The sequence below is a fragment of the Cyprinodon tularosa genome, unplaced genomic scaffold (genome assembly GCF_016077235.1).
Source record: "Cyprinodon tularosa strain WSP-4 unplaced genomic scaffold, ASM1607723v1 ctg561, whole genome shotgun sequence".
NCBI lineage: Eukaryota > Metazoa > Chordata > Actinopteri > Cyprinodontiformes > Cyprinodontidae > Cyprinodon > Cyprinodon tularosa.
The window spans coordinates 86179-103776 of NW_024039298.1; the positions used below are offsets into that span (position 1 = coordinate 86179).

Below are 17598 nucleotides of genomic sequence, written 5' to 3' on the forward strand. Positions count from 1 at the left end.
AAAATCAGAAAGTCAGAACAATAATCAGAAAGGTAGAGTCTCACCAAACAACTCGAATAATCTGGCGCTGATGGCAGGAAAGCAAACAGTAGAAAACATAGAAAATATAAAGGAAAAGGAGTCGATAACCAGATCGAATGGGAAAAAGAAGCTCTGATAAGAAATTAATCAGATGATGCCCACAAAATACTTATATAGAAAAAAGAATCTTCTGTCGAGTCTCATTCAAACAGGGTGATCATAATTTCTTACTGTAAAATTAAGCATCCATCCATCCATCCATCCATCCATCCATCCATCCATCCATCTTCATCCGCTTATCAGGGGTCGGGTTGCGGCGGTAGCAGCTTCAGTAGGGAGGCCCTCTCCCCAGCCACCTGGGCCATCTCCTTCGGGGGGAATCCCAAGGTCTGGATGACTGAGAATCTTCATCAGCATAATTTGCAAACAGAACAATAGTGAAGTCTTTGCCTGCTCTTTTTTGTCAATTGTCATGGTTGCTAGATGAGAGCGTACGTACATAATTGGTTTAGAAGTCTTTATACAGCAATGTTGGGTGTCTATATAAAAACACCAATAAATACAATAATAACATTTGGATGAGTTTTTTTAGGTAAATGTAAAAACCTTAATTATCAGTTAACATATGTAATGATTATCTGAACCTGAGAATGCAAAAAATACGATCCATCTTCTCCCACCAGGGCTGGGCCAGATCCTTTCTCTGTCAGTCTATTTGCAAGAGGCGGGGTACACCTCGGACAGGTTTCCAGGGCAACACAGAGACAGCCACGCACACACACACAAACAAGGACAATTTAGAGAAGCCAATTAACGGTCCTGTTTTTGGAACGTGGAAGGAAGCCCATACCAAGAGAGAACCCACACATGCACAGGGAGAAAATGCAAACTCCATGCAGAAAGACCCTGGGCAGGGAATCAAACCTTCTTGCTGCAAGGAAACAGTGCTACCCACTGCTTTAACGTGCAGCCTAGCAAAAAATACCTGTCATGAAAAATCTTAAAACTTTTACTCAGCAGACATCAGCAAGAGAAATTACGTGCTAAATTCAACGCCCTCTGAATGGAAATTCTTTTCCCAACATCCTCTCACAGAAAAGGAAGAACAAATGCAGCAGCTGGCTTCCACACAGAGATGACAAAAGTACTCACTTTCCGTACTTGAGTAAAAGTACAGATACTTGTGTTAAAAAATACTCTGGTAAAAGTGGAAGTACTGATTAAACTTCTTTACTCAAGTAAAAGTAACAAAGTACAGGCTTGTAAATTTACTTAAAGTATAAAAGTAAAAGTAGAAACCACCTTTTTCATGCCGTTGCCTACATTTTAAATGGATGTCTGCCAATAGGACTAGATCTCCATTGTGTTCATTTTCAATCATCTCGTCGTCCATGCTACTATGCTAACGCCACCGCCACCAAGCTGCAATGATTTGCCGCGAATGAATACCGCCGAATCTGTCGATTCATCTTGTAGTGGTGCGTCAAATGCAACGTAGATTCCCATCCAATTAGATTGAATTTGGTATTGATGACGTGAAAAATAATAAATGTAACTCAATTGAAATGATTCAAAACTAAAGTAACGAGCCAATTTTTTAAAATGTAAGGAGTAGAAAGTACAGATATTTGTGTAAAAATGTAAGGAGTAGAAGTAAAAAGTCGCAATAAAAATAAGTAGTAAAGTAAAGTAAAAATATCAGAAAAATCTACTTGAGTACAGTAACGAAGTATTTGTACTTCGTTACTTCCCATCTCTGCTTCCACACAATACTGGTTTTAAAACAGAGAAACAGAGAAGTTGCTCTTTAGATCTTCACCTCACCAACTGATACACTCCATGAAACAGTTCCATTAGGTAAGATGTTGTTTATTCATTGTACATTTATTGTGACCTTTAGGGTAAAACGGTTAGTTATACGTTATAAGTTTGCGATTTAAGTGTAAATTATTGTGATCATTTTACCTGCAATTTCAGTTTTACTACCTCTGGAAAAGTGCAAAATGACTGAAAAGATTAGAATATGTAACTCGAAGTAACGGCCAAAGACACTAAAGCTGTATCCAATTGTAACTTTGTTTAAAGAAGGAACTTTTTTTTTTTTCAGAAATTTTTTCCAGTATATGAAATGAAGGATCGTCTAAATCTGATGGCAGCTCTGTCTGAGAACATGCTGAAAGTAAACATGTTACTGAGTGTCTTCTTTCTTCCAGGTGAGCTTTGTTCACTTTCTTTCATTTATATACAAACAAAACTTAAAACATTTATTCTCTGAAATATTAGATGCTGACATAATTTAAAGGCTAAACATGTAACATGTTGTAGCTGAATTGTTCATGGATCATGAAGTTTATCTGCTGGCAGATTTTGCTTCACATCATGTTCCTCATTTGTTTGTTTTTACAGGTACTTTGGCTGGTTGTGGTAAAAACCCAGCCCTCAGAATCACTACACCAAAGAAGATTGAAGCTCTGAGTGGATCTTGTTTGGAAATCCCATGTATCTATGATACAGAGCATACCAGCTATAACAGCAGCAGAACTATCTATGGAGTTTGGATGAAAGGTGCTATCAATTTTTGGGCGGATCCAAATATCGTTATTTTCAACAGCAGTGGGTCAGTTAACACCTATTCACTGAATATTGATGGAAACCTGAGAGAAAAAAACTGCACCACTCTGTTTCCTGATGTAAAGACCAGTTATACAGACAGATACTTCTTCAGGATTGAGAACGAGCCGTTCAAAGCATCAGCTTGTGATGATCCTCTCGATATAACAGTTAAAGGTACAAGAGTTTTCTGAACATATTATTATAAAAAAGGTTATTTCAATTATGAATATTTAAAATTTATAATAAAAAAACAAAATCTCCCTAAAGACTTTAGAAGCTTTGAAAGATTTCACAAGAAACATTTTTGAGGCATCTGGAGAATGCAATGATTTTTTAAAATATTTTTACCAGCAAATTAATAATATGAATATTACAAAATGTACAAAATATCATCTATTTTTCATTTCTGGCGTAGTTTCTATCACCAAAACAAAAAATGCTTAACGATGTCAGAAAAGTATTTTGTCTTTTTTGTATTAAATCACCAATTGTACTAAATATTTTCTTTCTTTCTTATCTTCAAGAAAATAAGTGTTAAAATTTGAAACTGTTTATATAAACATAATATGAAAACATTTCACTGAATAGTACATAGATATATTTTTATTTGACACACCAAAATGTTGAGACTTTATTTTGAATGTTGACTTTGATTTCTGAACCATCTGTTTACTGCAAATTCCCAGATTCTCCTTGGACTCCCAGCATTAATATCCCTGTTGGTGATCTGAAGGAGCATCAGTCTGTCACTATAAGCTGCTCAGCTGTGACTCCCTGTCCACACTCACCTCCTGAACTCACCTGGAATCTCCAACAAGACTCTGAGAGACAAACAGAGAAAAACACAGATGGAACCTTTACAACTAAAATCCAGGAGACCATCACTCTGTCAGACACACATGATGGATACAACATCAGCTGTTCTGCCAGATATCCTGTGAATGGAGGAAGCAAGACAGCAGAGACAGAAGTGACTCTCAGTGTTTCATGTTAGTGATCCTGTCAGCACATCATGGTTCAGCTGTTTCTGATCAATAAAGTTAATGTGTGTCCCATTTTCCTCAGATGCTCCTAAAGACACCTCAGCATCCATCAGTCCATCAGGTTTGGTGTCAGCAGGTAGCTGGGTGGAGCTGAGCTGCTCCAGCAGAGCCAAGCCTCCTGCCAGCTTCACCTGGTTCTGGAACAGCAAACATGGAGCCATTAATTTATCTGTGGGGCAGGTTTACAGCTTCAATGTTACTGAGGGAGAAGAGTATTACTGTGAGGCTACAAATGATCTGGGGAATCAGAGATCAGTCATCTTTCTTCTTGTAAAAGGTGAGTTGTTAAAGGTATACTATGCAACCGATGTTGATTTTCCAGCGAGGCTCCCCCCAGAGGGCGAAAGTAAAAGTGCACTGTCGTAAATATGCACAGCTGCTTTCCTGGTTTCTCCGTCAAGCCAGGCGCGGTTGTTTTGAGCTTAGCAGACAGGCGAACGCAACGAATGACTAACACAGTGAAAGCATGAACATGCACACAGAGAGAGAGAAATCATTCCAATGTTACTTACAATCGCATCAGCAGAAACGCGAGGTCCGCGTCAGCCTTGCAGCCTTTTTATTTTAGCTCTCGCCATTCGGAAAAAGCTTGCCCGATGTTCACCCGTGTACGACTCCTCTCTCTGTCCGGAGCCCTTTTCCTCTTTCTTGCCTGCTCCGACATGGGCTTTCGCTGTTTTCACGCTGGTTCCGCCATGATAACTGCACAAAGATCGCCACTGTGCTAGCAACGAGCATGCTTTTAACTAGGGGCGTGTAGCAGTTCTCGCCATAAAGCAAGACCGACTCTCGCGAGACTTCTGAGCCTGTGGGTGCGGGCCAAGGGCTCCTGCAATTGCAAGTGCGGTATTTCCCCCACAGACCACCAGGGCGGCCGAGAATACCTTTGTTCAACCTGAAATGACTCATTTAATCATCCAAAACGTTATGGAACACATTCATTAACTGAAAAATGTTGCATAGTGTGCCTTTAACTAACTCCTTGGTTCATGTTGTTGTTTTTTACATTGATAGAATGTTTTTCTTTGTGTTTCGACAAATGAATTTTAATTATGTGGTTCTAAAAAACTTTCTAAGGGATCAATCAGTAATAATGATACCTTGGCTGTCAAGCTCAGAAGAGTAGGATCTGCAGTGAACACTGAGGACTTTTAAGGCAGGAATCTCTGGTCTTAAAGTTCAGCCCGTGGCAGAAGGACGAGGTTGGTTGCAGCTGGTCAGCTGCCAGCAACACGCAGTGGGAGCCGCCCAGAGAGTCCCAGCTGCTGAAGGCCCATAATCTGTAGGGTGAAGCCAAAGCCGGTGTCGAGGAGGTGCTCAGAAGTCAGAGCCAGAAGATCAAAGATCCGAATAGGTACTGAAAGGATGGTATCAGGAAACAATTCCAGGTTCAGTAAAAGTCCAAATCCAGCAGTAGTCCGAAGACGGGTCAAGGCAAACAGATCGAATAAGGACAGGCAGGCTCATAGGTCCTTGGGATCTGGGAGCTATGTGTTTCTGATTAGGCAATCAGAAACACACAGGAACGCTAGAGAACTCCACAGTCTCAAATATATTGGCTCTGATGACTGGTAGAAGGCGGGTTAAATAGAAGATGGATTAGATGAATGGTAAAGAGAAAGTGGGCGGAGATAGGTAGGTGAATGAAATTAGTCATCAGGCCAGTCATCAAAGCACAAGATCATGAGATTGGAACGTTGAGATTCAAATTAGAACAACACAGAAAAGAGCTTCCCCCACTGTCATCTCCCTGCAAGAGCGGCATGCAGGTTGTCAAATTAAGAGAAAGAATAATGTGACACAGCTATTTAGTGGAGACCATTCAGCTACAGGAAACAGCCTTTAAATACTTTCTAAGGATGCAGAGCCTTCTTATGTATTGTTGAGATTATTTCTGTTCTGCTTCTTTTCCTGACTTCCATGTTTGGACGCTCCGGCTCTTATACAAACATAAAATACAGAATACTGCCCTCTGTTTTGGCAACCCAGGAACCTTTCATGTAAGTGCCTCAGGAACCAAGAAGGAAAAAATTGGTCACGCACTATGGTGCTGTATTGTTACTTTTGAAAGCAGTGAGTGATGTTTATGGAGAAGTTGATTTTCACAATACATTTCTCACTCATTGCTCTTTTAAAAAAAGTTATCAAAATAGCAGAAATAAAACTTTATAATTATCTATATTCGTAGCAGGAAAGCTAAGCGGGCTGTATTGTTACAGACAGTGTTGGGCACGTTACTTTGAAAAAGTAATTAGTTATAGTTACTAGTTACTTCTCCCAAAAAGTAACTGAGTTACTAACTGAGTTACTCCACAATAAAAGTAACTAGTTACTAGTAAAAGTAACTATTGCGTTACTTTTGCGTTTCTCGCCCCCGTAAACCTCACCACCCAGCCCCCACCTTCTCACCGTGTGTTTCCAAAGCCAGCTGAATAGAGCGGACGACAAAGACAAGAACCTGCAGAGAGTTAAGCATTTATTGCAACTCAACGTAAATGACATCAGGGGGGAACGCGATGTAAAGTTTTATAACAGGACATTCAGATCCGGTGAGTATATGAAATTAATAACTGGGGATGTCTAATTCTGAAATCCTGTGTGTTTGGGTTGTTATAGATACTGCAACATCTATCTATCTATCTATCTAGATGTATACTCTGTGTGTGACATAAAATATGGATCTCCATCCCTGCCACAAAGGCCATCAAATAATGTTTAAAATAAAAAATACAGTAGGTTGAGAAGGCAGAGTATCCATCCATCCATCCATCCATCCATCCATCCATCCATCCATCCATCCATCCATCCATCCATCCATCCATCCATCCAGATTTCTCCCTTTCTCCATATAGGCTATCATTTCTGGCTGTTGTCAGGTTCATTTGATCGTTCACGCTCTCCATAGTTCTCCTGTGGCGCGAGCACAGAGCGACTGTTGCGCGCCTTTAGCGAGCATGCGCGTTTCATGTCGCTTGCGCGGTGACTCTTGCCGCCTGCGCTGTGTGGAGATGCAGAGGAAACCGTTATGTGATGGGGAAACGCAGCTCTACGGTATTTCCATGTGGAAAACGCTGTTTTGCTGCTGGAGTCATCATCACTCTCCATCTCTCTGTGTGTGCTGTACGTTAACACCCACCAGCAGAAACACCAACCTATTCAACTGACAGACGGATTCTCATCCTCCCCTCTCTCATGACAAGGCGCGCACCTCTGGATGACCTAAAATAAATCTTTAATATCTCTTAAACAAAAGTAGCACAAACAATATTTTTTTCTGCACAAATCTGCACTAACGTTGCACTAACCATTCAGTCTATTTGCAGAGTTTTTTGACGTGGGTGGGGTGTCAGCTTCACGCAGCTGCGCACGAGTCCTATCATGAAAAAAGGTTAATTGTGCGACCTGAGTAACGCGCAGTAACGGGGTGTCTGCAATGGTAACTGCGTTATAGTTACAGTCAAAGTAATTAGTTAGATTACTCGTTACTAAAACAAGGTAACGGCGTTAGTAACGCCGTTAGTTTCAACGCCGTTAGTCCCATCACTGGTTACAGATGATCCAGTCTTTGGACTCCATATTATACTGAAGATCTTGGGAATTATGCTGCTCTGCAGTACGGTTGTCATCTTTGAGTGGTGAGATGATCCTTTATTAATTTTTTACTTTGCAGCTTCAGTTATGTTGTGGTGTTTAAATAAAAATTATTTTTCTTTCAGCTGGTTCAGATTCTCTAACAAACCAAAGAAGGTAAGCCAACACTGCCCATCGCCTGTATGCTAACAGAGTCAGATTGTGAAAAACATAACTATTCTGGCTACATTAAAAACTTTCACCAAAGTTTACATTAAGGGAATTTTGAATTTCCTGTTTAAGTCAGATTTCACATTAAAATATATTCTCAACAGCAGTTATGGTGGTCACACAGTTAGCATCAGCCATTACTGCCCTCTGAGCCGAAGTGAAACACTTGACTGGGTGTTCAAGTTCATTACCCAACTGACAAAATACTGCCTCTTGCAGATTCCTTATTGAACTGCATGTAATTTAAATTGTTTATCATTCATAGTTACATATTTTCCCTGTCTACATAAAATAAACTATATATATAAAATCTGTGAATCAGGAAATTGTCTACATACCAAACTGAACGAATGTTGTTCTCTACTTAAAGGGGAACGCCGTTTTTTTTAAATTGGGCCCTTGATTTTACGTTATTACATCATGTTCTACTCACCCATATGAGTTTTGTGTCATTTGAAGCCGTTCTGAAGATATTCCTTTAGGTTATATCCAAGTAACGTCTTCCTATGGTCAGTCGACTTGAAGACACAAACTAAACTGTTCATAATTTATTCTTTATGGTACGCCAGCATTCAGAACATGGAGGCGAATCATGTCCCCCAGACATCCACGGTTATGTTCTTTATATTTATGTGTTTCAAAAACAAAGCTGCGCGTGTATTGTTCATCAATGTATGTATTAAAACGTGATTTTCAACTTTTGGGTGAATGGATTAAACACAACTCTATAGAATTTGTTTTTAACAGATTTTTTAAATTTTGGTATTTTATTGATAGATTTCATTTTCTAAGCACTGTAGGAGTTGCAACAAAGCCATTTTTAAGCCTTAGACAAAAAAGGTTTGTTGAGAAAGTTTGGCCCCCTGAAAACATGGAGTGCCTCCTCTTTTCCATTGGCAGAACCTTCGTTTTTGAAGCAGTTCCGAGTCCGTGCCACAGAATGTGGATGCTTGTTTATGAGCTGACGCCTGTTTTGACTAGTTAAAGGGTGTGTTCTATTTCTGCGGCTGCGTCCTCCAAGGACCCGGTGTACCTGGACAGAAAAATGCCAGAACATCTCCGTATTTAATACTCTTGTAACCTGCACAACCTTTTGACCTGCACACTTCCTCTTGTAACTCAACTTCGTCCATGTGCACACTTCATAGAGTGGCGTAGAGTTTTCTGTGAGCTACGGGATAAGGCAATAGTGTTAGGCAAGACACACGTTCATAATTTTACACTTATTCAACATTGCCGCTATGTCGGCGTCCATTTCACATTAGCATCCTAGCAAAAACCCATCAATATTTCAAATACTGAGTCAAAGAGGTAGAATGATAAGCATTGAAATGGCAGTTTCCAGACGTCATACTTCATCTTTTGAAATTGAGAGGGTCTGTTGGCACCTTCCCTAGCTGGCTTACCTTATACTGCCCAATACCCCCACCACCACCGCACCTACACGCTCACACATGCACGCACACACACACACACACACACACAAACAGCTGTCACTGGTCTGTTGGGCCTGGAATAGATCACCAGCTGTTTGGGTTTATTCCTGAGTCTCCCTAAGTCCACTATGCCTCCAAAGATGCTTCATCATACAATATGTTGAAGAGACATTTAAACCAAACTCAACACTTACAAACTACAACTTCATAAGTTATGAAGCAATGAACAATTGCAGTATCGTATCCAGTTCGAATAAAATTAAAGTGAAAAAGTCTTTGTATTTCTTTCAGAATTACTTTGCTCTCAAATAAATTAACAGAACCCATTTTTTTTTATTTTATCTCCAAAGGAAAAAGAAGACCAAATCTATGTCAACACTGTCACAGAGACCAAACCATGATGTGAGCCCGAAGGTGACCAGGAACATCGAGCCTCCTTCAGTTTCTTATTTCTATTCATGATTCTATCTTATTGTCCAGTTGTTTACTTTCAGAATGTTAAGAGGCTGCATATTATCTGCTGAGGCCAATAATTCATTTCCGATTACATTAGAAACCGGTCATCATTGTTTTAGCAGAATCAGAATTAGACATACTTTCATAATCCCAGAGGGAAATTACTTACCACCAAATTACTTATCACCATATATCGTGCAATAAAGAAATTTCTTATTTATTCTTGAAGCTTGTTTCTCTGTTTAAATGTTTTGTTCTTTGAATAAACAATGCTTTGGTGCATCAGTGAGTTAAAAAATTAGGTCTATAAATGCTAAGAAAGAGGTTTTAGAAGTAAGACAAAATGAATGCTAATTTTCTTTCCCTTAACTGTGTTTTTGAAAATTTAAATATTTTTTTTGTTTATTAATGCAACATTAATACTTGTATGCTATTTGTAACAGATTCTAAAAATTTGCTCCACATATTTCCACTTCCAGCATATAGATAAAATGTGAGGCAAGAAAACATTCTGTCTTTTCTTTCCCTTCCAGATGTTTAAATGAATAAATCTGATGTCTTGTGAAAACTGCAATCTGTTGTCTTTTGTTGTTCACACAAGATACAAGCATTAAATCCTTCCCATAAATGCAGGACACTGGGATGAGTAAATGTTTTAATACAGATAAATTCAATTCACTTTATTTATATAGCACCAATTCAGAACACATCTGAAGGCACATCACAGAGACAATTCAATCAGATAATCCAGTCAAATTCATTCAAAGTTTTCTATCTAAGGAAAAACAACTGACTGCATTGACTCATTGGTGAGATAAATATTATTTCAACCAGTCTAGTTTGTCAGCCTAGTGCTTATTTAATTCCTAAAAACTGAAAATTAAAAGAAGAAGCGGTGCACGTAAAGTTAAACAAAGTCGTCGGACAACATTCGGAAATTTATAAATGTTTTAAATCAGGTTGGGTCCAGATTAGCCAGCAGGTGGGTCCGGATCCGGCCCCCGGTTCGCTAATCCCTGACCTCTGGTCTACAGTATCAGACTGGAGGTGAACAAATAAAAAGATTTTGCTGTAGATCCAAAACTGCTAAAAACATTTAAAAAAAACAACTAGCAAATACAAAAAACACGACCGCATGCTCTGCAGAAACCCATAAGTGCCAAACGTTTAATTAATTCAAATTAAAGCATTTCTATTTGGAAGAAAATAAAATTTAAATTAGACCTGAAGTCTAATTTTTCATGATTTTTTAAAATCTCCCTAACCTATAAATCATAGTCATACCTGCTAAAAGAATTTACGTCATTAACAGTTCAGTTTGTAAGGGGATCTGAGACTAACTTTAAGTCCTTTGGGAAGGGAATGAAAAAAAGTGAATTAAATGTGTACATTTTTAAATACAATTTAATTAAATATTTTATTTAAAAAATGAGGTTTTCAGTAGTAAGTACTGAATAGAGAAAGTTTCATTTAATTCAGCTCCTAGTATTTAATCTCTTTTCTTTTTTGTTGAAGGCACTAATGGTTCATTTTTATGGACAGTAGGCTGACAGGAAAGGGGGCATGAGAGAGGAGACATGCAGCAAAGAATCACAGGCCAGATTCGAATCCAGGTCACCCACATTGAGCACTAAGGCCTCCATACATGGGTGTGTACGCTAAACACTGCGCCACAAAAAAATGCTGTAGTAATTAAAATCTTGTAGTTTTTATGGGAATGTGGAGTATCAGATTAATTTGAGGACTTTTGATCCCTCATTTTATTCTAACAAGAAAGACATGCTGATCTTGGTCTTGACTCTGTCTTACCCCGCCTTAGGCTTGCTTAAAAAAACCTATAAATGGGTTATAGGTGAACTTTAAAGAGGTTAAAGGTGAAAGAGGTTGGTGGCAGTGGCAGTAGGAATTGTCTTAATGCCAGAATGAGACCAACAGATTTTATTCTCAAAAGTGGAGCATTTGTGCCATAGTGCTCTGCTTGATTTATGGTGTAAATAGTTTTATTATGGTGTACGAAGGGAATAATTCATGGTATGTGGACATTACAAAAAAAAAAATTTAAAAAGAGAGAAAGAAAAAGAAGATAAAAGATATATTGACAATACTTCATCAGTCTGCTTCAGGGGCGTTGCTAGGCACAAAGCTTTACTGGGGCACTGGCCCCCTAGTGCATATGCCCCTCCTTCCATACATAAATACAGACAAGCACACTGCCCCACCCTGATACATTCCTACCAAAATTACCAGTTGAGATATTAATGAGTGTAAGAGCATATTTGTTTTAACAAACATGAACATTTTCAACATTGCAGCTATAAAAAATAAGACATCACCAACTTTGACAAATAAAAAGTTTCCTTATACACATTCTGAAGTAATCATTAATTCCTAGGTTTCAGAGTTTTAGTTCAGGGGAAAGATTAACTCAACCCAAACTAAGTTTTTCTTTTATTTTTTGAGCATTAAAGTGTACCTCCTATTTTTCATTTTTGCAAAGCGGTCAATCACTAGACTGTGACTCAGCTTAGAAAGTTCTTCCTTTTCAACTGATAAAATAGCAAGATGATGGAGCCTATCTTGTCCCATTGTGCACCTCAGCCAAGTGTGGAGCCTTCTCAACACACTGAATGACCTTTCACAACTCCATCTGTTAATTGTGATTGTGAGGGAGGTCTAGATGACCTGCATTAGTGTGGGGAACATGGTGTTATCAAGCAAGTTGAAAACACACTGCATATCCTTGATGACAAGGCTTTCTTTTCAACCAGGAAAAGCTTTCAAACCATTTTGAATTAAATTAACGTTTTTTTTACTCCAAATTTGTGCTGGGGATGGTGGGACAACTTCACTTGTTTAGGACCATCATGCTTTCCCCCTAAGTCACTAATGTCCCCTTCTTGTTTGTGGAAGCTGGTTGTTGCTCCCTCATCACCTTCATGGTCCTGTATCTCCTGTCCTTCACCTGTCTCTTGCCTGTCAGTCTCGCCTCCTCCTCCCTTTCCTACTCCAGCACCTTCATTCTCATTCTCTACAGCAAACATTAAAAAACGTAAATTTATTATTATGCAAATATCTATCATATTGCTTATAACGTTGCTAATGTAACTAGTTAGCTTAAATCACTAATTCATCACGGGACCTTACCTCCCTCTCTCATCTTGTTTTACTGCTTCCCTGTCTCTGCTTCGTGTGAGGAATTTCCTGATATCCATCTACAAACCAATGCAGTAATTTTCAGTTAGTAGCCTATAAATCATGTGGTTTCACTGGGAAAATAATAAAATTGACAGGTAAGAAACGTTACCAGAACTAAAAATGCGTCGTGGCCGCACAGTGTCCCATCCAAAACAGCTGAGAGCAGCGCGTTAGTTTACCTGCAGTTCATGCAGTGACAAGCGCTGACGTGGGGGCGCTAATACATCCTCAATTTGGAGTTAACAACACACTTGCTGCGCATTTGAGTAGAAATATACGTCTCCTCCCGTTGGAATTATCTAAATTGATGCATTAAAAAAATGTATCACTGTTGCAAATATTCATGAGATTTATACTGGGGCACAGCTCATTTATACTGGGGCACGTGCCCCAGTAAATGGGGTCTGGCGACGCCGATGGTCTGCTTCATCTGTCAGGAACTGGAAACCTTGTACCCAATATTCAAGCAGACAGATTTGGATGATTTTACACAAGTCTTTAGTTTAACAGAAAGCGTGCGGCAGCTCGTAAGCTGGAGTGGATTAACGGAACGGAAACTCAGGTCAGTGACTCAAAATTAAAGGCTGGCAATGACTAAGAGTAATAGTCACTGACCTGGTTCAGTCCAATCCCAGAGGAAGGTTATGAATCCAAGAGCCTGAGCCTGTTCTGTATCTGTGCGTGTCCGCCTGGTCATGCTTCTGGACTCCATCTGATTCTGGATTCTGAACCTCCCTGAGCGCTCTGAGGATTCCTGTAAGCCCGGATAACTCTGATCCTGTCTGGGTCAGAACCAGAGGTCATCTGGGTTTCATGAACTGTTCCTGCCTGCTTTGATCAGCTTCCTGCAAGTCCTCCGGGGCTACAGCAGTGGGGACACCCTGGGTGATGCGTACCACGTCAGTTGGCAGTCCAGCGGCCTGATTGGTCCTCTTTCAGGGATTGGACTGTTCTGTTAAACCAGGTAAGTGACTCACTCTGATAATCATCTCCTGTCAGATGATCGTGGTCACTTACCTGTTTCTCCCACAACCAGAGTGTGTGAGATTGGGCAGTGCCCCGCCCCCCTCCTGCAGTCGCCATGAGCCTTTAGCTCCTCAGCCCTGCGCCTTTGTACTGTCCTATTCTGTTTTTATTTTAATGAACATTTTGAACTTTTCTACTGGCTGTCTCACCTTGAAAACTGGGTTCATCTGTCCCCTTTATGACACATCTGTGAACAACTGTCTTTATCAAGGACACTCCCAGGAGACTTGGAATGTCTATTACCAGCCCCCAGCCCACTACTCCGGCTGAGGACGGACGGCTCATGGCTCTCTGCTAAGGTTTGGTCCAGTCAGCGGCCCAGCAGTCGACACTTCACACCCCCCTCCCTTGAGCCAGTAAATCAGTGGGCAGGTCTGTATGTCAATTTCGGCACGTGACAAAAGTACAGGCCAGAACCAAATAAGGCAATGTCCACAAATTGACATCAATTTGGTGCTTTGTTTGGATTTAGTTGTTTTATAGTGGAAGTTTAGAATTGTGAGATGTGCAGAGACAGGAGGTGTCGATGGGGTTTGAACTTCTCTGTATGGCCATTTCACCAACTGAGCTATCGCTATTCATCTATGAAAATGTAAACTCGGTTTTGCATTCTATGACCCCTTTAAAATGGGTCATCACAGTTTGGAAAAACTCGGTATTTCATGTGGGGTTCCCAAGGTACGGAAGCCGAGAGCGGTCGTACTAAACATTTTTTTCCCTTTTACTTCTCAAGATAATGACATAACTATCTTGTGATCATGGTTAACCAATTAATTGTTTTCAAGAGATAACAAGATAATTATCTTGTTGTAACGAGAAAACAGTTATTGATTTCTTCAGATAACGAGATGATTAACCTGCATGAGTAATGAATGAGTCTGGCTGGCCAAAGAGAAATCGCTGACTGCAGACCCCAGATTGAGGGGGTCAACAGCCCTGGATTCCAAGTCCCTCAATGCTTGTGGTGCCTGTAGTTGTGCAGTCGTTGTACCGTTTGTGCGCAAATAATCATTTTTTTAGTTTTTTATTTCTTTTCACTCAGTAAAAATTATGTACTTCAGGTCAAAGTACTTCTCACTTGTAAGGTCATGGTGGATGATGATTGGGTTGCATGGAATACAGTAGAAACAAATCTGAATGCTTTTTAATTAAAATTTTTAATCTGAAATAATTTTTGGAGTTAATGCATCTTATACCTGTTACAAGCGTAACACCAGGGTCGTTCAGAAAACACCCGGCGCTAAGGTGCAGGAGGCACAAGTTTAATTGCTTATGAATCGTAAGTGAAAGCTAATCATCAAACCAACAATGTTGTCTCATTACCTAAAAGTTGATTTAACTTGATTTACCATGTCCTTTTGGTCACGTAATTGTTTTATTTTCTTGGGATACTATAATTTTTGTCCAAGCCTGTTTCACCAATTCATTTTTTTAATCAATCCATTAAAAAATGGTAGAAAAAAATGTCTAACTTTCATTCTAACATTTCATAGATTTTTTTTTCCATCAGATTCAAGTTATTTCTGTTTACCAATGTGTACCAGTGCTAACATCAGTAAAAAAGTTAATCATCCTAATTTCCTGCATAGGAAGGATTTAATGCTTGTATCTGTAGTGGGAAAAAAAGACAGCAGAATGCAGTTTTCATGCTACATCATTTTTATTCATTAAAACATCTGTAAGAGGAAGAAAAGACACATAATGTGTTTTGCTTCAGATTGTATGTATATGCTGGCAGTGGAAATATTTGGAGTAAATGTTTTTTAAATACACTATATTGCCAAAAGTATTTGCTCACCTGCCTTGACTCACATATGAGCTTAAGTGACATCCCGTTCCTAATCCATAGGGTTCAATATGACGTCGGTCCACCCTTTGCAGCTAGAACAGCTTCAACTCTTCTGGGAAGGCTGTCCACAAGGTTTAGGAGTGTGTTTATGGGAATTTTTGACCATTCTTCCAGAAGCGCATTTGTGAGGTCGCACACTGATGTTGGACGAGAAGGCCTGGCTCTCAGTCTCCGCTCTAATTCATCCCAAAGGTGTTCTATCGGGTTGAGGTCAGGACTCTGTGCAGGCCAGTCAAGTTCATCCACACCAGACTCTGTCATCCATGTCTTTATGGACCTTGCTTTGTGCACTGGTGCACAGTCATGTTGGAAGAGGAAGGGGCCAGCTCCAAACTGTTCCCACAAAGTTGGGAGCATGGAATTGTCCAAAATGTCTTGGTATGCTGAAGCATTCAGAGTTCCTTTCACTGGAACTAAGGGGCCAAGCCCAGCTCCTGAAAAACAACCCCACACCATAATCCCCCCTCCACCAAACTTTACACTTGGCACAATGCAGTCAGACAAGTACCGTTCTCCTGGCAACCGCCAAACCCAGACCCGTCCATCAGATTGCCAGATGGAGAAGCGCGATTCGTCACTCCAGAGAACGCGTCTCCACTGCTCTAGAGTCCAGTGGCGGCGTGCTTTACACCACCGCATCCGACGCTTTGCATTGCACTTGGTGATGTATGGCTTGGATGCAGCTGCTCGACCATGGAAACCCATTCCATGAAGCTCTCTGCGCACTGTTCTTGAGCTAATCTGAAGGCCACATGAAGTTTGGAGGTCTGTAGTGATTGACTCTGCAGAAAGTTGGCGACCTCTTCGCACTATGCGCGTCAGCATCCGCTGACCCCGCTCCGTCAGTTTACGTGGCCTACCACTTCGTGGCTGAGTTGCTGTCGTTCCCAAACACTTCCATTTTCTTATAATACAGCTGACAGTTGACTGTGGAATATTTAGGAGCGAGGAAATTTCACGACTGGATTTGTTGCACAGGTGGCATCCTATCACAGTTCCACGCTGGAATTCACTGAGCTCCTGAGAGCGACCCATTCTTTCACAAATGTTTGTAAAAACAGTCTGCATGCCTAGGTGCTTGAATTTATACACCTGTGGCCATGGAAGTGATTGGAACACCTGATTCCAATAATTTGGATGGGTGAGCAAATACTTTTGGCAATATAGTGTATGTTACAAATAATAAAATAGGTTGATTTTATCATTAATAAACAGAAAATCATTTTTGCAAAATCAACACACTGTTAAAGGAGAAGTTCGGTTTTTTACACTTTAAGCCCATTTTCTGTAGTGTCCAGGATGAAATCGAATGATCGACACCAAAAGTTTGACAATTGCTCCTGTCTCTGCTTTTTGGCTCATTTAGAATCAACCCCTGGCTGCTTTAGAATGGCTAGCATAGAGCATGTCCGATAATGTCCTTAAAACAACCTTAAACGTTCTTTTTTTAAAATATGCTACTCACCGTGTCGTCAGCGCTGTTCAATGACGTTCCAAAAAAAGTTTCGTGAAGAAAAAACGTTCCTGTAGTGTTTTATTTAGCATTTTGTAAATCCCATTGAGTTCTGTAGGAATAGTCAATATTCCGCTGCCACCGGAAACGGAAATGGGGCCTGTTTACACAGTTGTAGTCTTTTCGCTTCACTCTGTGTACTCCGACGTCGAGAATCAAGAATCCACCTTTCGTATACCATTTTCAGAGTTTTTTAAAGTGTTTAACAGAGACGTTAGCACCTCGACGTCGGAGTACACAGAGTGAAGCGAAAAGACTACAACTGTGTAAACAGGCCCCATTTCCGTTTCCGGTGGCAGCGGAATATTGACTATTCCTACAGAACTCAATGGGATTTACAAAATGCTAAATAAAACACTACAGGAACGTTTTTTCTTTACGAAACTTTTTTTGGAACGTCATTGAACAGCGCTGACGACACGGTGAGTAGCATATTTTAAAAAAAGAAAGTTTAAGGTTGTTTTAAGGACATTATCGGACATGCTCTATGCTAGCCATTCTAAAGCAGCCAGGGGGTGATTCTAAATGAGCCAAAAAGCAGAGACAGGACCAATTGTCAAACTTTTGGTGTCGATCATTCGATTTCATCCTGGACACTACAGAAAATGGGCTTAAAGTGTAAAAAACCGAACTTCTCCTTTAAGT

The 17598-nt window shown here is 40.1% G+C and overlaps 1 protein-coding gene across 1 annotated transcript; it reads left to right on the forward strand.

Moving 5' to 3' along the window:
* Positions 1–1834: 1834 nt before the first annotated feature.
* LOC119796928 (sialic acid-binding Ig-like lectin 12) lies at positions 1835–9820 on the forward strand. Its single transcript, XM_038305705.1, has 8 exons — positions 1835–1878; positions 2129–2234; positions 2428–2808; positions 3321–3623; positions 3700–3954; positions 7231–7312; positions 7394–7424; positions 9265–9820. Exons 2-8 carry the CDS (start codon positions 2150–2152, stop codon positions 9313–9315), a joined length of 1188 nt encoding a protein of 395 aa, XP_038161633.1. The 5' UTR covers positions 1835–1878; positions 2129–2149; the 3' UTR covers positions 9316–9820.
* The last annotated feature ends 7778 nt before the right edge of the window (positions 9821–17598 follow it).